Source organism: Euprymna scolopes, chromosome 37, assembly GCF_053919585.1.
Source record: "Euprymna scolopes isolate OS-2025 chromosome 37, ASM5391958v1, whole genome shotgun sequence".
Taxonomy (NCBI): domain Eukaryota; kingdom Metazoa; phylum Mollusca; class Cephalopoda; order Sepiida; family Sepiolidae; genus Euprymna; species Euprymna scolopes.
Genome location: NC_136518.1, coordinates 226,690 through 252,201, shown reverse-complemented (window position 1 = coordinate 252,201; position 25,512 = coordinate 226,690). Strand labels below are relative to the sequence as shown.

At 35.6% G+C, this 25,512-nt stretch overlaps 1 protein-coding gene across 2 annotated transcripts in view; it reads right to left on the bottom strand.

Moving 5' to 3' along the window:
* LOC145261018 (uncharacterized) overlaps positions 1-25,512 on the bottom strand; it is a 174,720-nt gene that overhangs the window by 22,529 nt on the left and 126,679 nt on the right. For both annotated transcript variants that reach the window (XM_080119144.1, XM_080119145.1), the window contains 6 exons: positions 21,038-21,276; positions 17,989-18,196; positions 16,997-17,148; positions 12,531-13,568; positions 7,768-8,802; positions 6,210-6,685 (listed from right to left, as the gene is read on the bottom strand). In XM_080119144.1, coding sequence (XP_079975270.1) covers positions 6,210-6,685; positions 7,768-8,802; positions 12,531-13,568; positions 16,997-17,148; positions 17,989-18,196; positions 21,038-21,276 — 3,148 coding nt within the window. The remainder of the gene's footprint in view (positions 1-6,209; positions 6,686-7,767; positions 8,803-12,530; positions 13,569-16,996; positions 17,149-17,988; positions 18,197-21,037; positions 21,277-25,512) is intronic.

The window sequence follows — 25,512 nt, the reverse complement described above, 5'->3', positions numbered from 1 at the left end:
CCCAAATTTGAATACTGTGCACGTTTGAACTCTCATGGTCGAGTTGATCCTCGAGTTGCCTATTGGCCTTGATAAGTGCTAATATAGAGAGAAGAGAAACAGGGTGAGAGAGAGAGAGAAGATAAAGAGTGTGAGAGAGAGGCAGTAGAGAAAGTTGTTCCATCCTCTTTCCCAAATTTGAATACTGTGCACGTTTGAACTCTCATCGTCGAGTTGATCCTCGAGTTGCCTATTGGCCTTGATAAGTGCTAATATAGAGAGAAGAGAAACAGGGTGAGAGAGAGAGAAGATAAAGAGTGTGAGAGAGAGGCAGAAGAGAAAGTTGTTCCATCCTCTTTCCCAAATTTGAATAATGTGCACGTTTGAACTCTCATGGTCGAGTTGATCCTCGAGTTGCCTATTGGCCTTGATAAGTGCTAATATAGAGAAAAGAGAAACAGGGTGAGAGAGAGAGAGAAGATAAAGAGTTTGAGAGAGAGGCAGAAGAGAAAGTTGTTCCATCCTCTTTCCCAAATTTGAATACTGTGCACGTTTGAACTCTCATCGTCGAGTCTATCCTCGAGTTGCCTATTGGCCTTGATAAGTGCTAATATAGAGAGAAGAGAAACAGGGGTAGAGAGAGAGAAGATAAAGAGTGTGAGAGAGAGGCAGAAGAGAAAGTTGTTCCATCCTCTTTCGTGAGAGAGAGGCAGAAGAGAAAGTTGTTCCATCCTCTTTCCCAAATTTCACTACTGTGCACGTTTGAACGCTCATCCTCGTTGCCTTTTGGCCTTGATAAGTGCTAATATAGATAGAAGGGAAAGAGGGTGAGAGAGAGAGTAGATAAAGAGGGTGAGAGAGAGAAAGAGAAGAGAAAGAGGTCTAGAGAGAGAGAGAGAGAAGAGAGTGAGAGAGAGAGAAATATGGTGAGTCGAGTTGATCCTCGAGTTGCCTATTTGCCTTGATAAGTGCTAATATAGAGAGAAGAGAAACAGGGTGAGAGAGAGAGAAGATAAAGAGTGTTAGAGAGAGGCAAAAGAGAAAGTTGTTCCATCCTCTTTTCCAAATTGTAATACTGTGCACGTTTGAACTCTCATCGTCGAGTCTATCCTCGATTTGCCTATTGGCCTTGATAAGTGCTAATATAGAGAGAAGAGAAACAGGGTGAGAGAGAGAGAGAGAGCGAGAGAGAGAGAGAAGATAAATAGTGTGAGAGAGAGGCAGAAGAGAAAGTTGTTCCATCCTCTTTCCCAAATTTCACTACTGTGCACGTTTGAACTCTCAATCTCGAGTTGCCTATTGGCCTTGATAAGTGCTAATATAGATAGAAGGGAAAGAGGGTGAGAGAGAGAGAGTAGATAAAGAGGGTGAGAGAGAGAAAGAGAAGAGAAAGAGGTCTAGAGAGAGAGAGAGAGAGAGAAGAGAGTGAGAGAGAAAGAGAAATATGGTGAGTCGAGTTGATCCTCGAGTCGCCTATTTGCCTTGATAAGTGCTAATATAGAGAGAAGAGAAACAGGGTGAGAGAGAGAGAGAATATAAAGAGTGTTAGAGAGATGCAGAAAAGAAAGTTCTTCCATCCTCTTTTCCAAATTGTAATACTGTGCACGTTTGAACTCTCATCGTCGAGTCTATCCTCGATTTGCCTATTGGCCTTGATAAGTGCTAATATAGAGAGAAGAGAAACAGGGTGAGAGAGAGAGAGAGCGAGAGAGAGAGAGAAGATAAATAGTGTGAGAGAGAGGCAGAAGAGAAAGTTGTTCCATCCTCTTTCCCAAATTTCACTACTGTGCACGTTTGAACGCTCATCCTCGTTGCCTTTTGGCCTTGATAAGTGCTAATATAGATAGAAGGGAAAGAGGGTGAGAGAGAGAGAGTAGATAAAGAGGGTGAGAGAGAGAAAGAGAAGAGAAAGAGGTCTAGAGAGAGAGAGAGAAGAGAGTGAGAGAGAGAGAAATATGGTGAGTCGAGTTGATCCTCGAGTTGCCTATTTGCCTTGATAAGTGCTAATATAGAGAGAAGAGAAACAGGGTGAGAGAGAGAGAAGATAAAGAGTGTTAGAGAGAGGCAAAAGAGAAAGTTGTTCCATCCTCTTTTCCAAATTGTAATACTGTGCACGTTTGAACTCTCATCGTCGAGTCTATCCTCGATTTGCCTATTGGCCTTGATAAGTGCTAATATAGAGAGAAGAGAAACAGGGTGAGAGAGAGAGAGAGCGAGAGAGAGAGAGAAGATAAATAGTGTGAGAGAGAGGCAGAAGAGAAAGTTGTTCCATCCTCTTTCCCAAATTTCACTACTGTGCACGTTTGAACTCTCAATCTCGAGTTGCCTATTGGCCTTGATAAGTGCTAATATAGATAGAAGGGAAAGAGGGTGAGAGAGAGAGAGTAGATAAAGAGGGTGAGAGAGAGAAAGAGAAGAGAAAGAGGTTTAGAGAGAGAGAGAGAGAGAGAAGAGAGTGAGAGAGAGAGAGAAATATGGTGAGTCGAATTGATCCTCGAGTCGCCTATTTGCCTTGATAAGTGCTAATATAGAGAGAAGAGAAACAGGGTGAGAGAGAGAGAGAAGATAAAGAGTGTTAGAGAGAGGCAGAAAAGAAAGTTGTTCCATCCTCTTTTCCAAATTGTAATACTGTGCACGTTTGAACTCTCATCGTCGAGTCTATCCTCGATTTGCCTATTGGCCTTGATAAGTGCTAATATAGAGAGAAGAGAAACAGGGTGAGAGAGAGAGAGAGCGAGAGAGAGAGAGAAGATAAATAGTGTGAGAGAGAGGCAGAAGAGAAAGTTGTTCCATCCTCTTTCCCAAATTTCACTACTGTGCACGTTTGAACGCTCATCCTCGTTGCCTTTTGGCCTTGATAAGTGCTAATATAGATAGAAGGGAAAGAGGGTGAGAGAGAGAGAGTAGATAAAGAGGGTGAGAGAGAGAAAGAGAAGAGAAAGAGGTCTAGAGAGAGAGAGAGAAGAGAGTGAGAGAGAGAGAAATATGGTGAGTCGAGTTGATCCTCGAGTTGCCTATTTGCCTTGATAAGTGCTAATATAGAGAGAAGAGAAACAGGGTGAGAGAGAGAGAAGATAAAGAGTGTTAGAGAGAGGCAAAAGAGAAAGTTGTTCCATCCTCTTTTCCAAATTGTAATACTGTGCACGTTTGAACTCTCATCGTCGAGTCTATCCTCGATTTGCCTATTGGCCTTGATAAGTGCTAATATAGAGAGAAGAGAAACAGGGTGAGAGAGAGAGAGAGCGAGAGAGAGAGAGAAGATAAATAGTGTGAGAGAGAGGCAGAAGAGAAAGTTGTTCCATCCTCTTTCCCAAATTTCACTACTGTGCACGTTTGAACTCTCAATCTCGAGTTGCCTATTGGCCTTGATAAGTGCTAATATAGATAGAAGGGAAAGAGGGTGAGAGAGAGAGAGTAGATAAAGAGGGTGAGAGAGAGAAAGAGAAGAGAAAGAGGTTTAGAGAGAGAGAGAGAGAGAGAAGAGAGTGAGAGAGAGAGAGAAATATGGTGAGTCGAATTGATCCTCGAGTCGCCTATTTGCCTTGATAAGTGCTAATATAGAGAGAAGAGAAACAGGGTGAGAGAGAGAGAGAAGATAAAGAGTGTTAGAGAGAGGCAGAAAAGAAAGTTGTTCCATCCTCTTTTCCAAATTGTAATACTGTGCACGTTTGAACTCTCATCGTCGAGTCTATCCTCGATTTGCCTATTGGCCTTGATAAGTGCTAATATAGAGAGAAGAGAAACAGGGTGAGAGAGAGAGAGAGCGAGAGAGAGAGAGAAGATAAATAGTGTGAGAGAGAGGCAGAAGAGAAAGTTGTTCCATCCTCTTTCCCAAATTTCACTACTGTGCACGTTTGAACGCTCATCCTCGTTGCCTTTTGGCCTTGATAAGTGCTAATATAGATAGAAGGGAAAGAGGGTGAGAGAGAGAGTAGATAAAGAGGGTGAGAGAGAGAAAGAGAAGAGAAAGAGGTCTAGAGAGAGAGAGAAAGAGAAGAGAGTGAGAGAGAGAGAAATATGGTGAGTCGAGTTGATCCTCGAGTTGCCTATTTGCCTTGATAAGTGCTAATATAGAGAGAAGAGAAACAGGGTGAGAGAGAGAGAAGATAAAGAGTGTTAGAGAGAGGCAAAAGAGAAAGTTGTTCCATCCTCTTTTCCAAATTGTAATACTGTGCACGTTTGAACTCTCATCGTCGAGTCTATCCTCGATTTGCCTATTGGCCTTGATAAGTGCTAATATAGAGAGAAGAGAAACAGGGTGAGAGAGATAGAGAGCGAGAGAGAGAGAGAAGATAAATAGTGTGAGAGAGAGGCAGAAGAGAAAGTTGTTCCATCCTCTTTCCCAAATTTCACTACTGTGCACGTTTGAACTCTCAATCTCGAGTTGCCTATTGGCCTTGATAAGTGCTAATATAGATAGAAGGGAAAGAGGGTGAGAGAGAGAGAGTAGATAAAGAGGGTGAGAGAGAGAAAGAGAAGAGAAAGAGGTCTAGAGAGAGAGAGAGAGAAGAGAGTGAGAGAGAGAGATAGAAATATGGTGAGTCGAGTTGATCCTCGAATTGCCTATTTGCCTTGATAAGTGCTAATATAGAGAGAAGAGAAACAGGGTGAGAGAGAGAGAGAAGATAAAGAGTGTTAGAGAGAGGCAGAAGAGAAAGTTGTTCCATCCTCTTTTCCAAATTGTAATACTGTGCACGTTTGAACTCTCATCGTCGAGTCTATCCTCGATTTGCCTATTGGCCTTGATAAGTGCTAATATAGAGAGAAGAGAAACAGGGTGAGAGAGAGAGAGAGAAGAGAGTGAGAGAGAGAAATATGGTGATAGAGAGAGAGTTAGGAAAGAGGACACAAGCGGTTCTAATAAAATGTGCATCTATAGGAGATAATGCCTGGGAATGGGTGCACTGTTTTTGTTGGTTTTGAAGCTGCCTCTTCCCCCCCCCCCAGTCTAACAGTGGTGTGACGTCAAGAGAAAGAGGGTGAGAGAGAGGGAAGAGTAAGTGGGTGAGAGAGAGAGAGAGAGAAAAAAGAGAAAGACGGTGTTGGTTTTGTGAAAAAAGTTGTTATTTACAATTGGTCGCCATTAGTGGATGTTGACGTCACGTCACGTGACATGACTAAGCGTTTTTTTATTTACGTATGAATAACATTTTTTGTTTTAATTATAAAGTCTACACTTAATTTTATAGAAAATAATGTATATATAATAGAAAAAAAAATTTACTGGTTTTGTTGGATTCAAGTGGATCCCCCCTCCAGTTTAAGAGGTAGGAGGTCACGTGGTAATATACAAAATGGCTAGCGTAAATATAAAGATCGGTTTTATTATCGACGAATATTTTGAAAGCTGAATGTTTTTATTCCTGTACATTTTTTCCTGACATTTTTCGTTAAAAATCTTGTATAAATACTATTTTTAACCAGTTAATTACGTTGGAGACATTGTAATGAAGTTTAATAATATATAGAACGAAGGAGAAGAGAAATTGCAAAAGTATCGTAGAAAGAACTTGTTATTTACAATTGTTCGCCATTAGTGGACGTTGACGTCACGTCACGTGACATGACTAAGCGTTTTTTTTTTTTACGTATGAATTACATTGGATCATTCAAGAATTACGTAATAAAAAGCATTAAAATGACAGGTTTTTTGGGGCCCCCCCTGGGAGAAAAACGATAAGTTCACCCCTTTCTACTGGTCCATTTGACGTGAAATTTCGATATTTGTCATCCGGGATATGGGGCTTTTATATGATACCAAATTTGTCAACTCTGGTTCCGTCTTTCAAAAGTTTTAGCGTTACAAACAAACATACATACACACAGACGTTTGGCTTTTATATATATAGAAGAACAGCCATCAAATTGTTATTTATTTTTTTTGCTTGAAAATAACCTCTACTCCCCAGTGGTAAAACTGATAATCAACACAAGATAATTGCCCTTGCGATCTTGATAATGTATGGTGAGTGATGATCTGACGAAATGAGACCCTTCAACATCTACAGTTTTTATCAGAGCAGTAACTTTTTGCAAGCAAGACTCATTAAATCTAAATCTCTAGGGCTCAATACTTGCAGAACCTAAATCCATGGGTCCAAGGACTCATTAATGTCAAATTTGTCGATCTCAGAAGTCATTAATGCTAAATTCATGCATCTCAGGTGTCATTAAATTAAAAAGCTATCAACATTATTACTTGGGTAAATAAAAAAATGATTCAAACAAACCTGTCATTTAATTCTGTCATTTGAATTCGCAATTCACCAACTTCTTGGGTCAACTGTTGGTTCTTAGTTTCAATTTTCTTTAGATTCTCTGTTGCCATGGCAATTGCTGCATTAGATTTCTCCTCGGCAGCTGCATCATGTTGGACTTTTGAATTTTCAACAGCTTCTTTGAGTTCAGTTTCAACCTGCAACTTTTCTTTCCTGACTTGTTCCAGCTCAGTCATCTTGGCACCAAGTTCGTTCTTCATCTGCCAAAAGCTGTTTTCCACTTTGTGGAGATCACCCCGCAACGTCTCCAGTGCCGCATCAAAGATCTTCTTTTCCTCCAGGGCAGACGTCAAAGAGATTTCCACATTGGCCTTCTCTTCTTTCAACTTCAGGATTTCCTGATTTTTAACGCTAAGTTCTACATAAAATGATTTTAGTGACGCTTCTACTTCAATCAGTTTTTGTTCAAGTTCTTCAATAACTTTGTCCTAAACAAAAAAAAAAGAAGAAAAATGTTTTCATATGTATGTTAATAATAAATGATAAAATTTACTTAGCTTTAACATTTTACTGCCGTTTGATGATATCATTGACCATCTAACTAGCATCATTCACTCATTATTTGAAAATAATTTAAATTGTTATATACATCTATACAATCTACATTCTTGCCACTGCTCCCAATTGTGAAAACTTTTAGTAAATAACACTTCTAATCTTGAATACTACTTAGAAAATCTTCATGTACTAGAAGCTTTACTTATTAAAGCAAAAACCTACTATCAACAAAATAAATTTGAATAATAGCAATAATATCCTTTAATGCCTTTAACAGTAACATATCACCTATTAATATAGTTAATAACTCAAGTAAAAAACGATTATGGCAGTTACATCAGCAAGTTCTTGCCAGAAATAAGAAAACTCATTAGGAAACTAGAAAGGATTAGAACTAAAGTATCTAGACAACATTGTTTATAATATTTAATGAAGTATGCTTTATATAATAAAGATAAAATAAAAGGTAATTGCAACTTCCCTCCCAATATTCAGATTTTGTAATCATGCCCATATTCATTTTCTTTTCTTTTAATGATTGACAGGTGCTATTTCTTCTGAGGAGTTAATGGCAGAATAGATTCAATGATTGATATAATAATTAAATGAATGATTTTGCACTATAAAATAGGTGCTGTCAAGAATCGTGCATGTCAAACACACTTAAAGGAATAAATTTTAAGATGGTCAACATCTTGAAATTCGGAATAAAGACTTTTGTCATTTATTTGTTATATGCTCTGTAATTATATAGATCTTCATAAATTGAATGATTGGTATAAATAAAAGGTGAAATATGATTGAAGAAACATATTTCCATATACATATATGTATGTATGTTGAAATTAATCCTCACTTTTATCTCTGTTTATTTGTTTAGGAATAAAACTATGATAGAGAAAGAATTTCAGGAATCTGTTAACTGTTTGCATATTTTGAAAAAAAAAAAAAATTGCCCAGTAGACAAATCAAAATAATTAATATTGTTAAAAAAATATTTGGTCAGATTTACCTTTTCTGTGAGTTTTCCTTCAGCGAGGGTTAAATTTTTCATCATTGTCGTCTGTTCCGACTCCAAGCTGAAGATCTGAACCTGTTTCTTCTTCACGTCACTCTGCGTCTTTTCCAACTGAGATTCCAATTCTGTTGTCGTCTGCATTAGAAGTGACAGTCGCATCTTTTCTTCCTCAACGGTTTGAATCTTTGAGTCAAATGTCTCTTCGATTATGCGTCTTTCTCGTTGGATTTCCTGAAAAGCTGTTTCCCGCTCCAACATATCAACCTGGATATTCTCCAGCTGCCGAGCAAGCATCTCCTTTTCGCTCACCGCCTTTTGCCTTGTCTCTGACAATTGCTGGTGAAGACGATTGTTGTCTGCTTTCAGGCGTTCCACAATCATCCCCTGAGAGGATACCTGTGCTTGGAGTGTCGTCATTTCCTTCTGAAGTTCCACTCGAACCTTATTGGCATTTTGTAACTGTTCGTGGTACCATTGCTTTGTGCTGACGATGGATGCAAGATCACTTTTAGCTGCCCGAGATTCTGTGTCTGACAGCATCTTATTCTGTAGTGTGACTTGTACTTCAACGTACAGTTCAGCAACTTTGTTCTTCAGAGCCTGTATTGTGACGTCCCTGGAACGAAGGTCATCTTTAAGTTCGCGGATCCGGATATGCTGTTTATCTGTCGTCTCCATGGTAGCCTTTAGTTCTTCGTCCAGACGTTTCACATCGTCTATCTTTTCCTCGAGCAGCTTCTGTGTGTCTGCCAGACAATGCTCCAGATACACACGACTGTCTTTCAAGCTCTCGATGTCTGCCTTCAACGCGTTTTGTTTCACATCTGTGTCAGACTTCTGGGCTGACATGAACTTGAGCTGGAGAGATGCTAATTGGGCCTGCAACTCGGCTCGTTCTTGAAGAGCAGTCTGCGCTTCGGAGGTCAGTATCTCGAGTTGACCTTCAAGCTGAGCTTTTTCTCGAAGAATTTCATTAACATTGATATCATCAACTTTTCCAACTCCGGACGATTGGTTGTTTGTTGCAAGCTGGGAAATAAAAAAAATATGAAAATAATTTTTTAACAACTTAAAATCTTTTTTTAAAGATAATTTAAAGTTAAAAAATTTCTGTTGAGTCATTATTTAATTCTAAAATCTATAATCATCAAATTCAGTTTAATATCCATTTAGACAGCTTTAAGAAATTAAATTCCAAACTAGTTTATCTCAGGCCAGGTTTTTATTTATCCCTATTTCTCTCAACTCCATTCTTATCACTTCCTATGTTTTTCTTGACCTTCCTCCGTGAACTGTACCTTCTACCTAAATTGTTCTACATCTACTAACACAAAAACTTGCATATATTCTTTCAATATTGCCATAACACTGAAGTCTCTTGTTCTGCACACATCTCCCTATACCTGTCCAGATACCTAAGCCCATCTTCAAGACTCACATTACTCATCCATCATATCACTCTCGAATAAATCCAAAACTTCAGTACACAAAGTTTAGACGTTGGAAGTAGACTCGGTTTAGCTAAATATGGAATAGAGTTACTAAGCATGAAACGAAATACAATCCCATATAGAAATATTTCTTGTTTTATCATGAAACAAGAAAAAAAACTAAAATTTTTATTTTTTTTTTACATTTCTTTAAATATATTTTTTAATATTTAAATTATATTCATAGGGAAATATTTTAATTCCAAAAAGTAATTTAAACTTTTATAGTGTACATTTCTATAAATATTTTTTAAATATTTAAAATATATTCATACAGAAATAATTTTTTAAAATATTTTTTTTACATTTCTATGAATAAAGTTTTCTTCAATATATATTTTTTAATTATTAGATAGAATGTCTTTCACAAATTTTATCACATAATTTTGTCATAAATAATGTATCATAAAACAAGATAACTTCCTTCAATTGAATTACAAAACCAAAATCGAAGTTTATTATTTTTTTTTATTGTTTCATGGTAACACAAAAAGTGTTAAAACTAAAATAATTTTTGGAAATAAAATATTTCCATAAGGTTTCATATTTTGTTTCATGTTTACTGGCTTCTGTTCCGTTCGATATTTAGTTAAATTGTGTCCACTTCTGATGTCTTAACTTTGTGCACTGAATTTTCGGACTTAACTTCATTTTCAAACCATTTCTCTCCATGCAATACATATCCTCAATCCTCACTGGCCAAGCTTCACTTTCATACATATTGCATTACATAAACATGCTGGATACACTCTTCTCTTGGTCAACATTGGTAGCACTCTGCTGGTTAATAATGACTAGAGTTCCGTGAACTTACCTCATCCTCTCTTAACTCTTCAATCACATTAGCAACTGCTTCATCCTCTGCTCGAATAATATCACCATAATAACAAAATTTCTAGATAACCTCAAAAGCTTCATCATCCAAATATTCACATTTTAATTTTTACCTAGCATTTCTTGCACACAAACTGATTATCTTCTCTCAACCTTCCTGTATTGTCTTTGAAAGAAATATTTTTATTTTTACTATCTATACTTTTTATTTATAAATTACAAGCACTAGTCTGTACATAAATGAAATTATGTTATCACTTCTTGTGTTTGTGTACATGCATTTCCTACCTTTACATGATTTAAAGATTATTTTTGCATATCTCTGTCAATAGTTTTCTTTCTTCCCTCTCTGCCTAAAACTAAACGAAATTTCCATGAGCAACAAGTTTCTTAGACACAACACAGCTCAATACACCTTCTTTCAAGAAACTCAACAATCTTGCCAAACCTTCTACGCAAGTTTCTAACACTTAAATAACAAAGGTTGAAATTTAATAGATTTTCTTTGGAAGTTATTTCCTTAATTGAGGCAAGATTTTTATATGCCAGATGTCCTTCCTGATACCTACCCAGTAATGTGATGGGACTCAGTGTTAAACAATAAACAAACAATCAAACAATAATACTTGATTTATTATGCATCGACACATGGATTTATAAGGCTGTATTAAAGGCAGGTGAAGCACTCTTTAGCTTTGGTAGAAAATTACTCAGATATGATGTCTCAATAAAAGCCCTGGTCCTCATCACCCCACTGGCTTTGTGGCCAGAAGAGCATCTGGCCTATAAAAATTTTAACTCAACTTATGAAATGACTTCCAAAGAAAACCCATCATATTTCAGGCTATGTAATTTAAATAATGCCCTGGCCAGAGATAGGTTACTTTGGAAGTAAATTTTTAAAAACTGTCTGACAATGGATGTTAAACCAATGATGAGGATTATGAATATTCTTTTCATGGCTGAATCTGTTATATTTAAAATTGTTGCTTTTTTTTTTTTTTTTACTTTTGTTTGGTATTTTATTCTTGCATATTTAATATTTTTTGTGGGGTATACTCTAAAAGAAAACTTTTTTATTTAATTAAAAAAATGCAATAGTGCAACACCAGGTAGGTACAGGTTGTAGTAATACAAAAAGGAAGGTTTGATATTCTAACTTTATCATTTTAGTTATGACATGATTGGAATATATCATTCTTTTAATACATGGCAATTTTTGTTCATGACAGAAAGAAATAAAAAATAATGAAGAAACAATAATATTTCTTCACAGTTTGTTGTGGATGAAGGTAAAAGGAGGTTAGAAAGACATGTAATACATAAAACATTCACAAGGAAATAACCAAGAAAAAAATCTTCTAAACAAAAAATATCATTCTTCCCCATAACAATAAGATATGTGTTCACAAAGCAAGAAAATTAAAGCAGCATGCAAATGTATGTAATATGTAAGGTTTACTTACATAGAATTTCAATGGTAGTGACACACACCACTCAAAGAATAATTTACAAACATGTTACCTAGTTCATTGACCATAGTCTTAGAGTTGAGTGATTTAATCATAAAAATAACTTATTAGAGTTTGAAAGACCTGTTTAATAATTCAAACTGGGTTGGATGACAACCAACTAGCTTGTAGGTAAGCTTAAATAAGTATCCTCATTTGAATTCCCTAGTGTGAATAAAACAAGATTACAAACTGTTGCACCAGAAGTGCCTTCTTGTGTTGGTACCGAGAATATACATTCAAGGAAGATAAAAAGTAAATTTGCATGAATCAGCATGGCTCAACTTTTGTGCCTAGCTTGATTGGTTTTGTCCGATACAGTACTTACATAGTTACAGGAGAAACCATATGAAGGTTGTGAAGGTTGCCAACATCCATAAGTGAAATGGTTCTATTGAATCGAGTGGATTAAAACTTAGCAGACCCAGGTCATTATACACTTTAACACAACCACCTCATCAAAAGAAATAATTCTGATCAAACAGTAGTAGACACTTATGGTTAAAAACTATTGAATAGACTTACAGTAAATTTTGTATAAAAAGTTGTTTTTTATATAGGTTTGTCAGTTTTATGATCTTATTTTAAGTCATGAATCAAATAGTCATTCATTCATTCGATCATTCGTTTATGATCTTATTTTAAGCCATGAGTTAAGGAGTCATTCATAAAATTTTGCCAAAAAAGTAGGGTGTGGGGAAGAAGGGGGTAGTATATATTTACATGCCCCTCTAACCAGGAAAAGGTATGAAATAAAAACGATTTTTTTAATGTGTGTGTGTGTGTAGGGAGTGGTAACGTTAAAAGTGTCTTACATGACAAGTAATATACATTTTGGAGGTATTGCCTGGGAAGAAAACCATTTTAGAAAGTACATGTCAGAAATTATATAATAAATTTTTTTTTTTAAATGAAATGTTACCTGTGATCTCTTTTCCATGAGTGGTTTCATCACATTCTTAAACAATGGTCCTGGATCTGGCAGGGTTATCTTAGATCTGGAAACACTTTGGATATGTGGAGCAAAGTTTGAAGATGGCATGCTAGAGTCTTTCTCAGGCAGCTCTACACTGCTGCCAACACTCACATTGTCTGGAACGTCCTTGGTTGGTGGTGAATATTTACCACTGACCAGTGGAGGATGAGATGGTGGTTGTTTTTGTTGTTGCCGCATGGCAAAATTCTCAGATTCAAGGCTGAGTTCCACAGGGTTAAATGATCGTTCCCGCACAGGGGGTGAATGGCGTCCATTACGGAGCCGTTTCAAGAAAGCCTCAAGCTCTACCGCCTTCACTGGTGGCAGGGACCTGAGGAAGGCCTCGGCGTTAGAGTCATCTGCATAGTTATAGTCATCTTCAGCATCACAGTCGGAGAGTTGGAAGGAAGCACTTTTGGTAGAATCCGTTTCCTCAGACCGACAGTTTTCACTCGTTTTCCGATCACTGGCCATATCTTTTGGCACTTGTTCGGACTGAGTGGGGAGAGTAGTATGAGGGTTGTCGGGTTTCAGAGATGGGGAAGAGTAGGAGATAGAGGAAGACATAGAATCAAGAGGAGTAACATGTGTTGTAATAGTTGCTGCTGCTACTGCATCCGTTGCAGTTTGTTCAAGTTCATTCACACAATTATTCTTTGCAGAAGACTTTCGATCAAAACATTCATTAAAATCAGCAGTTTTTTTAGGTCGTCTTGGGTGAGAGTCTGACCAGGGAGGTTTGTCAGAAAACTCTGTTGTGATGGTTTCGGTTGGAACAGATATTTTATTTACAGAGCCCTCATCATCATTGATGCCCAATAAAGTGTTGACTTTTTCTTGGCTATTTTTTGCATGAAGAGTAGGGAGATTGTCTACAGGACTGGGGGTTCGGTGAAGTACTTCGGCATCAAGGCAAGTGAACTTGGTGGGTGACTCATGCTTTTGCGTTGATAGAGTGGTGTCAGTTTTATATGTAGCAGATTCCTGTAAAAATTAGAAGAAAAAAGAAAAAGATTAAAATCAAGTCAGGAGAGGGGGGGGGTCAACAAGTGGCAGCCTCATGGGGGTCCTATTTCAGAAAATTTCAAATTTTAATCATTTAACTTTTTTTAAATTATTCTTCCTTAAAATCTTTAAATCTCCAGAACAAAAAGTAAAACAAAACAAAAAATAAAACACTTTATTTTTCAGATACTTTTTGTTAATTTTCTTTTCCAAAGAATCTAATTTGAAAAAAAAGCAAAACTTTTTTTTTTAAGTTTGAATATGAAAATTTTAAAAACTAATATTTAAACCATTTTTTATTGTTTTGGATTTTTGAAACTTTTAGAAACTAAAATTAACAAATAGTAAAAAATAAATTAATTAAATTTATTTTAAATAAACCTTAGAACTATTCTATTCTGTTCGACTGACTTTTCAAGTACCCCACCTTTGCTGTCTTAGAAAGACCCTTAGTCAACTCTGCCTTCTCAATCTGGAGGCCCAGCCAAAACTCATTTGCTTTTCCACTTTTTCTTGCCCTTATTGTTCTAAAATTCTGTCATCCTTAATTCTTTCCGGCTCTGATGCTAAAAACCTTTTAACACATACAGTTGAAAATCACTTTCCTCTCAAGTTTTTCATACTTACATGACATGGCGATGCCACAACAGCTGGTACAGAGAGCTAACATTAAATTAAAAAAAACTTTTCCATTTACATCTACAGCAGACGTGCTTATGGTTATATCTAATAAGATTAGCAAATCTCTTGACGAAGGCTTCCTTTTTAGGGCAATTGCTCTTGACATATCAAAGGCCTTTGATAGGGTATGGCATAAAGGTCTACTTCAGAAGATCTCCAGCTATGGTATAGCCGGAAATGTCTTCTCAATTATTAAGACATTTCTCTCTGATAGGTTCAGAAGAGTAATGGTTGATAGGCAGAAATCAGAAGCTCATAGTATTAATGCTGGAGTCCCTCAGGGGTTCATCCTGGGTCCAACTCTCTTCCTGATCTATACAAATGATTTTCCAAATACCATCCTTAGATCATTTGTAGACATTTAGCTGATGACACTACCATCTATGGCAGCACATCAAAGGCCGTAAACAACTAAGTCCTCTCAGATTCTCTCTCCTCTGATCTTGAGCATGTGGTACAATAGGGAAAAAAAGTGTCTGATTACTTTTTATGTATCTAAAACCAAGCTTCTATCTTTACATCATCAACACTCTGATCCCATCTAGCATCAATTGAAATGAATGGCTCTTGTCTTGGGGAGGCTCCATGTTTTGACAAACTTCTGGGATTGACCTTTACTCCTGATCTAAAATGGAACACATACATCAAATCCATTGCCAAAGTCGCTGGAAAAATGGTGGGATCCTTCTATCAATCCAGTAGATATCTATCTGCTGATGCAATTCTCTACCTATATAAAAGCCAAGTATGTCTAAGGATGGAATATTGTTGCCACATCTGGGCAGGACCTGCTAGAAAGACCTTATCATGCCTTGACAGAGTGCCCTTTTTTCTTCTCTGCAACCTCTTTCTCACAGAAGAGATGTTGCTAGCCTATTTCTGCTTTATTGTTATTTTCATGGCAAATGCTCGTCTGAGTTCAAATTTATGGTCCCCCCTCGCCAAACATTCACAAGAAACACCCGTCTAGCTGAAAACATTATTTATTTAAACACTCTTTATCTGTACCTAAACCTAAACATAGATTCCATGAACAAAGCTTCTTTTTTAGAACTGCACACCTGTGGAACTCTCTTCCATTTATCTGCTTTCCAGCTGACTACAATATGGTGGTCTTCAAGTCCAATGTAAACAAGTTCTTGATGAGCCGTTCCCCTTAAGTAATCCAATTTACCAAATTTACACTTCTAAGAATTACTATGATATTGTCCTTTTGACTATTGTACATTCTTTAACCCTTATCTTTCCATTCAGTATTAACTTGGTGTCAGTTGTTTTACAAAGCCATAATATGCCTATGCATGGAGTATTATTGCCACATCTAGCTGGTACATTTACCACTAGTCTCATATCTTAGGGTTCAGAAAAAGTCTCAAATCTAATAGGTCACACACTATCAACAAAGTTCCAACCTCTGTCCCATCACCGCAATGTTGCATCCATGTGCTTGTTTTACAAGTGCTTTAATGGATTGCGCTGTGATGAACTCATAGCCTTTGTGCCCCCTTGACATACATACTAACTCAACAAGCAGCAAAATCCCATTTTAACTGTTGCTGTCCCTAGATGTCAGAAATCTTCTTCTTTAATAGTTTCTTGCTTCTGACTGCTGGACTTTAGAATTTCCTTCCTGTTTCTTACTTCCTTGAGTGTACTAGACTGCAGAATTTTAAATGTAATGTGAACAGACATCTCACTGCTTAACTCCCCACAGTCCCCTATTAGACATAATCCTAATAGTAGTGCCTTATGTCCAAGTGGCATTATGCCTTGTTTGGGATGAAAAAAAGTTTTAGACTTTAACAATTTCTATTAATTTTATATCAATTGGTTTATGTTCAATACCAATTCATACATTTCCTAACAATCAGCTTAAAGTCAAAATTAGATGTGATATGAAGAGGTTGCACTCTGCTCACTTCAAAAGAAGGTGGATACACACTGTTAGCTTGTGTGTTTGGATGAATCAAGTTTGAGTATGTGTTCCCTGCCTAGGCAGGGTGCATGGCAACCTACGGTCTTATCAAACCTTATCTCAGTTAGCAAAATCTCTTAGTTACTGGTATAAATGAGCTCTGTTTCTGTTTTATTAGAGATCCTGCAAAATTCCCACTCTCCATATTTGTTTTGTTCCCACCCTGACCTGGCAACTATCTTGGAAGATACCTTTCCTTGCATATGAACCCTCATTTTCTTTTTACACCCCTTCCCCTTGATAATCCCCCCCCCCCCACCTAGGAACCAATTTGCTTGTTTTCGACGGTGGAAAGACCTTGGAAAATAGTGAGCAGATCATTTCCATCTTGATTGATTTTGAAGGGTTTTACTAACTGCCTAGCATTATATTTTGTCTTTCTGTAAATACTGGCTGTTTTTTAGTAGAAACCTCCATCCTCAAATGATCAAATTAAAATTATATATATAGTTTGTAAATAAAAAACATTAAAACCTGGACATAATGTTAAGTAGGATTGCTCATAGTGCAAATGTGGTATTGTGGTGACTGGAACTAGTTTAAGAGAATAAACTAAAAGAATGATGCATGACTCCTCCCTCCCATTCCACCCCACACAATTTGGACTTGTGTCACATTGGTTGTATAATTTTTCCATATCTTTCGTAGAATTATCCATGAATAAATATAATCATTCATCATCCATGACAGTATTCAATAAACCAATCATTCACCACCACGCAGAAGTTGAGGTTATTATAGTTTTTCTTACCTGAGAGATGTCAGGTAAATTGAAAGAACCAATCGAAGACAAGTCTGTTTCATTATTAGACAGATTCAGATTTCCACTTTTTAATCGCTTCTCTGCCTCAGCTACAATTTGAGCCACAACTTCAGGAGGGGCAGGGGTCAAATTTTTATTACCTGCAAAAAAGAATATCGAATTAATATTAAGTAGTCATGTATGTTGATAAGTCATTACCACTACACATGATTAAGAGATTCGTGATTGCCTTTGTTGTATGTTTCCAGTTTAGAATCAATAGTTTTCTTATTTCCAATGTGAAATCGGATAATAACTCATCTAACCAGTTGGAATAAAATGGGTCATTCAAATGAAGGGATAATGTATTATTTGGATTATTCTGACTACTGTTCTCATCTCATAAAATTCTAGCTTGATCTCTTATGTGCTATGAATAATATTAGGAAATTTCAATGTGTTAGCTGTTGAAATTAATCTTAAATGAACAATTAAAGTTGTGCTTGGTTTCATTTTTGCATATTTTTTTAAAGGGTAACAGGTGATATTTAAGTTAGATTAATCTGATTCCTGATTTCAACAAACTGTCCCAACACTAGTTTTATGTAATAATGATTGTTTCTAATATGTTAAGTTTTCATTTACCACAATATTATATTACATTAGTAAAGATTTTTCACTTGTTTGAAACTTTCATTTTTAGTTAAACAATGTGAAAATTGGTTTCTAGATCACTAGCATACAAGACAACAAATTTTCTAATTTCCAACAAACTTTGAACGTTCATAATTCAATGACTAATTGTGCTACCAAAATAAATTTAGTACCATTGTTTGTTTTGTGCCAACATTAAAAGCGTTAAGATATACTGAAAATAACATTTTGATTTGGGTTATTTATCTTCATAGAGATGATTAGACGGATCTAAATTTCTATAAAATGACATCTCTAATATGATGCAAATTTAATATTTGAAGCAAAAGACAATTTATTGATCTTACCTATCACAGACCATTGGAGATGAAGAGCTTCAGCGACAGTCTCAAACGCATTTGAAACATCAGGGTTCAAAGTGTCCACAGGCGTTCGCTCCTGAGCAGGAGCAGCTGTTATTTCAGTAGATGCCATTTTTTTCACAGGATATTTCAACCTTGACTTTTCTTGTCGTTCTTTGATCTTATACTTCACAGACTTTGTGTTAGCTGACACCTGCAATTAGATAATGAAAATACACAATTACAAGAAAACATATTTTTTATTATTGAAAGTTTATTGCCATATATATATATGTAAGAGAAGGATTTTGTATAAAAGAATTATTATTTAAAATCTGGTTTCATTGCAAGGTTCCAAACTTGATGTTGCATTTCTAAAGAATTCATAGCAAAAACATGTATGCACACATGTACCCAATAGTATTTGCACAAATAAATAAGCATACTATAATAATAGTCATTGAGCACTTTTTTATAAACACCAAAGTTTCTGTGGATTTACATCTAGGAAACTATAGTGACACAATATATATATATATATATATATATGAATGAATTTCTTTACATTTACATAAAAGCTGATGAACTTGTAGTAGCTTACTAGTGTACATTATGATTAAAGCTCATTATGTAATATAATAATTATTATTCCAAGATCATTCAAGACTTCAGCCAATCCTCAAAACTTCTAGCTTTGCTGTTATTTCAGATCGTTTGAAACTATAGCAGCAAGTTTTAGTCTCTCCACCATCAAGGCTAGAGGTTTTGGAGAAATATCAGATATTTTGTAATTTATATGCAAAACTAGGAAAGCAAACCATTTTATGCCTGTAAAATGTGCCAAAAATAGGCCCGGATGACGGATGATCCCCTTAATGTGCGATCTTAATGGCAAATGTCACATATCCCACTACACAATTTAGGTCATCATTAGGGCTATGACAACAGCATATTTTTTCATTGTTATGACTCTCGAGTATATATCCGATACAGTTAGGCACAGTTAATCAACTGAGAATCACATCACTCAATACAAAAGCATATAAGATATCAATGGATACAGACTTGAGAGTCAAAACAATGAAAAGAATATGCTGTTGTCCTAGCCCTAGTCATTACTTTTCCAATGAGTCTTCATTTGTTAAATCCTGATCAATAGTCACTGAGATTTGGAAGTTATAAAATTGCCAAAATAGGTTGTACACCTATGGATATATCTTTACTGGTAGCCAAATTGAATACTGAAATGCTTGTATATTTAGTTCTATGGGACGAAACTACATGAAAATTTGCAGGCTTTTTGAAAATTATAATACTATTCTATGGTTAAAATTTTATGACAATTAGTAAAAAAGACACTATATTTTCAAACCAAAGAATATGCCCAAATTTGCCTCCATTTGTATATATAGTATCCTGCAGGCCAGCTTCAGTTTTGTTGTTTCAATTGTCTCCCTGTGGCCTTGCCAGGCCACTAATATATATGCTCTGTTATATTTAGCAAGCAGAGAATTCTAAACAAAAATGGATTGGCATACACAAAGAGTGAAATATAATTGCAAAAGTGAATTTTCCCAAAACATATCACTTTTGTGATTATATTTCACTCTTTGCGTATACCAATCCTTTTTTGTTTAGAAGCTCTGTGCTTGTTAAATATAACAACAAAATATATATTTTTTTAGTACATTTTCACCCCAAACAAGGTACAGAGTCACTTTGATGTAGGGGGTTACTATCTAGGATATGTTGCAGGTATATTATGTAGGGAGTTGAGTGGCAAGATGTTTGTTTACATTATACTTGAACTCCTGCATGTCAGTACAGTTGGGGAAGCAGGAAGCCAGAAGAGAATTCCGAAGTCTAGCAGTTCTGGGGAAGAAACTATTACAGTAGAAAGTTTTCTGACATCTGGGGATCTCTACTGTGTAGGGGTAGAACTTTGCTGCTTATCGGGTTGTTGGAGGTATTTACGTTGAGGGGATACAAGGGCTTGTAGTTCGTCATCTACCTTAAAATACTTGTAAAACAGGCAGACGGATGCAACATTTCATCAATGAGACAGAGGTTGAAGCTCTAACATATATTTTGAAATACTCTATATATAGTGCAGATGAATAATTCAAAGACCGTTCTTTAAATGACTAATTTGTATAACTATTTTTAAACAGTTCATGATAAATTAACGTTTGCTATTATAAATTTATCCTATTTTACTATATAAGTGCAATAGTTTTACTGATATTAACAGTGATTAAAATGATTTTATAAAAAACAAAACTGGATAAGTTGTTAAAAAAAACTTTCTTAAAGTAAAAGCAATTGCTACAATGCATAAAAAGGGAAGGAGAAGGTGGCTTGCTTGCTCTTTTACCCTCACCCTATCCTATTAGGGATACACATTTTCTGTTTTATGGTTTTTAAATTCCATGATTGTTTTGATCCCATAGGCAAAACGTTTCAAAAGATTTCAGAGTGAGAAAGAGAGAGAGACTAAGATAAAAAGTGAGCTAGTGAGTCAACCACCTTTTCTCTCTGTCACCCTCTCCCATTAGTGATGCATATTTTATGTTGTTTTTTTTTTTTTTAATAATTGTTTTAATATCACGGGGAAAACGTTTGAATATTTTTTTGCCACATTTTAAGGGTCTGACTAAATTTTCAATAAATTGTCATCAGTTTTTAAATTGTAAGTTTAAAAAAAGGGCTCCAACATACACACATCATCACACAGATAAATTGATTCTTTCTTTCTTTTGATTTCATTATCATTTTATTTAAAAGATAAATAAATTTGTATAAAAATTACCACACTGTCAATGTTTATTCATATGAATAAATGCAAAAATTTTAGTCATGTTTACAAGAAACTTACAAATTAAATATTTATTTTAAATTTTGGTTTCAAGTATTTTAAGCAGCAAACTTTGCAAAATGATAACAAGCTGGCAAAGCCAGCTGACATATATATAAATATACATTTAAGAGAGAGAAGGCATTTTCTTTTTATTTGGAGTAAAAATGGAATGATCTAGACTGAATAAGGCCCACCCACCTGTATAAGAGTGGAGATGTCACTACTTGAAGTCGTTGAGTTGGTGAACGGAGGGTTTGCATATGAAGGTCCTGTTGTCGAAGGAGGAGATGTGTTGAAATTTATGTGAGGGTTCACCAAATGGTCATCACCAAATGGGCTCACCTTTTTTTCCGACCAAACACTATAGACACGCGTATCACATGGTTTACTCTCAGTTGTGCAAGCAACAACTTCGCTCGGTTTCTTTCTCACAGTATCTGAAGAAAATTTCCAAGAAAATAAATTTCGTTTTTAATTTATAAAGAAAAGCAACATTAATATACAGAAATAACATGCCTTGCACAAAAGCAAGAAAAACATCAAGGAAAAATTATGAACAAAAAGTTATTACTTTTTACCAAAACATACACACACACACATATATATATTTATTTCCACAGCCAAACAACGCTGCAGCTCACAAGAGCCATGACAGTCAACAAACTAGAAGTCCAAGACTCGAGTTTCGTCCTCATTTGGGCTCATCAGTTAGACATATTCGAAACACAAGCCTCAAATAAAATTTTCTATTCAAAATATAAATTTTTAATAAAGTGCCGTTAAATAGCTCAATAATGTAGAGCTATAAGCTATAAAGTACTCCTAGTGGAGGTGGCCTTTTGTTTATATTTCTGTCTTTTGTGGATATCTGAGCACTGATCAGACCCATTACTAAAAAGAAGGTTAAAACACATATATAGTGAACTAGTTCACTATATATGCGTTTTATATATATATATTTATATATATATATATATATATATATATATATATATATAATTAGTACAAGCTGAAACAATTGTTTATTTCAATGAGAAATAAAAGAACTTGAACATAATGAGTTTTATATACAGCATGGAATGATAAAATTGTTACCCTACAAAAGACGACATGATTCCATTTCTGTTTGATGAAAACAGGCTTTCTTTCTTTTTTTTTTGTTGCAGACCATCTACTAGATGGCCAGTTGCATACAAATCCCTAAGAGCGATAGGAGCCCTCTATCATGTCTAAAAGTGACACAATGTTCAACGAGCAAGATGGGAGATGTACAAATCATGCTCTCCACCGATTCAAGTTATGTCAACAGAACCATTGCCAGCACCCTCAAAATGCAAATCCGGATGGTTCAATGCTTAAGGGCACAATTCAAGGCATCGGATGATCAACGGTTATAGTATTTGGTGTGGTTTCAAGTGAGGTCGACATCATGCCACCTAATATCTTCAAAGTTGGTTTGAAAGTCAACACCAACGTGTACCTGGATGTCTCTGAAGAGTGTGGTGATTCTCTGGTACAATCAGGTGGTCGCTAGCAAACTATGGGTGTGGCAGCAGGACTCGGCACCGGCCCACAAGTCCAAAGAGATCTAGGTTTGGCTTCAGAAGGAGTGCTACAACTTTGTACCTTTTTCTCACTGCCCCCCTCCTCCCTTGACCTGAACCTGCTGGACTACTTAGTTTGATCATATGCCGAGAACATCACCAACATGACCTCCCACAACACTAAAACTAGCCTGATCGCAGCCATCGGCTGAATATTTACCGAGCTTCCATCAGCACTTATGGAAAGGGTATGCTCTTAGTTCCGGACTCGTATCAAGGTGGCGATTGAAGCTGAACGTGGCTATATATATATATATATATATATATATATATATACAGGGTGACCCGGAAAAAAACAAAAGCTAATTGGAGGCCATCTAAAACATATGCTGTAGAACGGAACAAAACACTAAGTAACGGAATCTAATTAGAGTTGGGGCCCGTTTTTTTTTTGGGGGGGGGGTCACCCTGTATACAAATATATAAATATATATATATATATATATATATATATATATATATATATATATATATATACTAGCAAAAGTACCCGTCGTTGACTGGGTTCAAAAACAGCCTACAGAAAATGGACTCTGATTTATAAAAAGTATGATAGGTTATGAAAAGGAAGGGTTGTAAACAGATAGCTTCGAATTTAGGGGTTTCAAAACCAAATCAAAAGATGATGAAAGTAAAAATAAAATAGATAAATCCCATAATTTATTATACCATACCTGTTCACACTGAAACACTTATCACAATATTCTGTGGATCTATATTAAAAAACCTTGTTAAACTTTGTGACATATTTCAATATTATGGAAGTCAGGAGCGAACGAACGACCCATAATTTTATTATACCATATTTCTTCAAACTGAAACATAATTATCAAAGTATACTTACGCAGATAGATATTAAAAGTTTTTATTAAAGTTTGTGCCTATTTCCATTCTATGGAGGCCAGGCGCGAATGCAGACCCCACAATTTTATTATACCATCCCTATTTAAGTTAAAACATACTTATCAAAGTATTATTATGTACATCTATATCAAAAATACTTGTAAACGTTTTTTTTTAATTTTTTATTTCCATACTTTGTGGACCAGGCGCATACGCAGACCCCATAATTTTAATGAATCATCATTATGCCAGATCATCATCATATCTTATCGCAATAGAAATTAACCCATCGCATGGAGGTGCTGTTTGCCTCCTTAAGGTCTTGGTTTGAGCAATGAGGACCCAATCGACAGTTTTCCCTATGGTGGTGCATCGTTTGTACTTCTGCACATGGACATAGGTGAGGTGTCTAGGCCCCACTTATAGAGATTGTCTTTTGTTTTGCCTACTTTGCCTCTGGCTCTATTTAGAGTCACCCAGTTTTTTCTACGAAGGTTTGAACCTTGGGGGAGTGTTCCTTTTGGGTCTGGTAAGGCTTCATTTTTATTCCTGCTGTTATAGTCTCGCCATCGTTCCATCCTATAGGAGGCAGCTTGCCTGGGATCGATTTCCTCTATATTGATGAAGCTACTGCAAGATTTTAGTCTTTGTCTCACTGATTGGTGGCCAAAGAGTGAGTGCCTGTGGTCGTTAAGCTGTTTGTACCGTTCTAGTCTGGTGATGACTTCTTGCCTGATATGTACCCATTATATATATATATATACCCATTATGCCAGATCAAACATATCCATTCCTGTGTTTCAATACATCTTCTATCCTTATATGCGATCAGTTTTCTATAATAGTCAACCATATAGGAGCCTATTTGTGACCAGACACACACACAGACGTTCAGCTTTATATTATAGATATATATATATATATATATATATATATATATATATATATATATATATATATATATATATGTGTATATGTATATGTATATATGTATATATATTGTTTTATTGTCGATTTGTACGTTCAGTTATTTGGAAAATTATGTGTGAATTTGTCAACATCATCATCATCAACATGTACTGCATATGTGTGAGTCTAAAACAAACTTATTTACAAAAAAATAAATAAATAAAAAAGGAAGGAGGAAAAAGTTCAGGAAGGAAAGCTGACAAAAACGGTTCAGCCGCTGATCACTTACTATGTATGACTTTTGGAATGTTCCTTCATGTGTATTTTACACATGTTTGTGTGTGTATGTATGTATAGGCATATGTATGTGTGTGCACATGCATACATATGTTGGTGTACATCTGTATGTACGCACATGTTTATTGTCATGTGCATGTGGGGTGGAGAGGGCTCCCATAAGCCGCGGTGAAGGCAACCCCTCTAGGAGAAGCAAATCTTAGATTTAAAAAAAAAAAAAAAACAGAGCAGGAGACTAGTACCCACATTAAGCTGGTCTGCAGTTTGACTTGTTGCAGGCTATCTTGCTCTTGCTTGTTGCTAGATGTCAACATTTTGAACCGAGAGAGAGATTTAGTTGTCGTACAAAGCTAAAACTCTGTAACATCATCTGTGTATAGATACTCCCTCAGCCATGGAAAAGTTGTGACGTGTGTAAGCCTGAAATGCTGGAAACATGTAGTAATTGAGCTGCCATCATTATATATATATATGTATGTATAGGTGTATGTATGTTCATGTACAGGTGTATGTATATGTATGTATATATTATGTGTGTGTATGTATGTGTATATATGCATGTGTGTGTATCTACATATATGCATGATGTGTGTATGTGTATATGTATGCATGTATGTGTATGTATATTTAGGTAAGTGTATATTTATATATATGTGCATAAGTGTACATGTGTGTATATGTGTGTATGTATTTGTATATGTGTGTGTATGTATATGTATGTATGAGTATTATGCATTGTGTATGTATATATGTGTATATGTTTACAGATAGGTATGTGTGTATGTGTATATATATATATTTGCATTTATATATATATATATATATATATATATATATATATATATATATATATATAAATGCAAAAATAAAATAATAAAAAAATTGTTAATTTCTTAGACATAACCTTAAATCTTGAAAATTCTACCTTTGAACCATACCATAAACCTAACCAATCACTTCTATATGTCCACAATCAATCAAACCACCCTAAATCAATATTAAAATCAATAGTTCCCAATA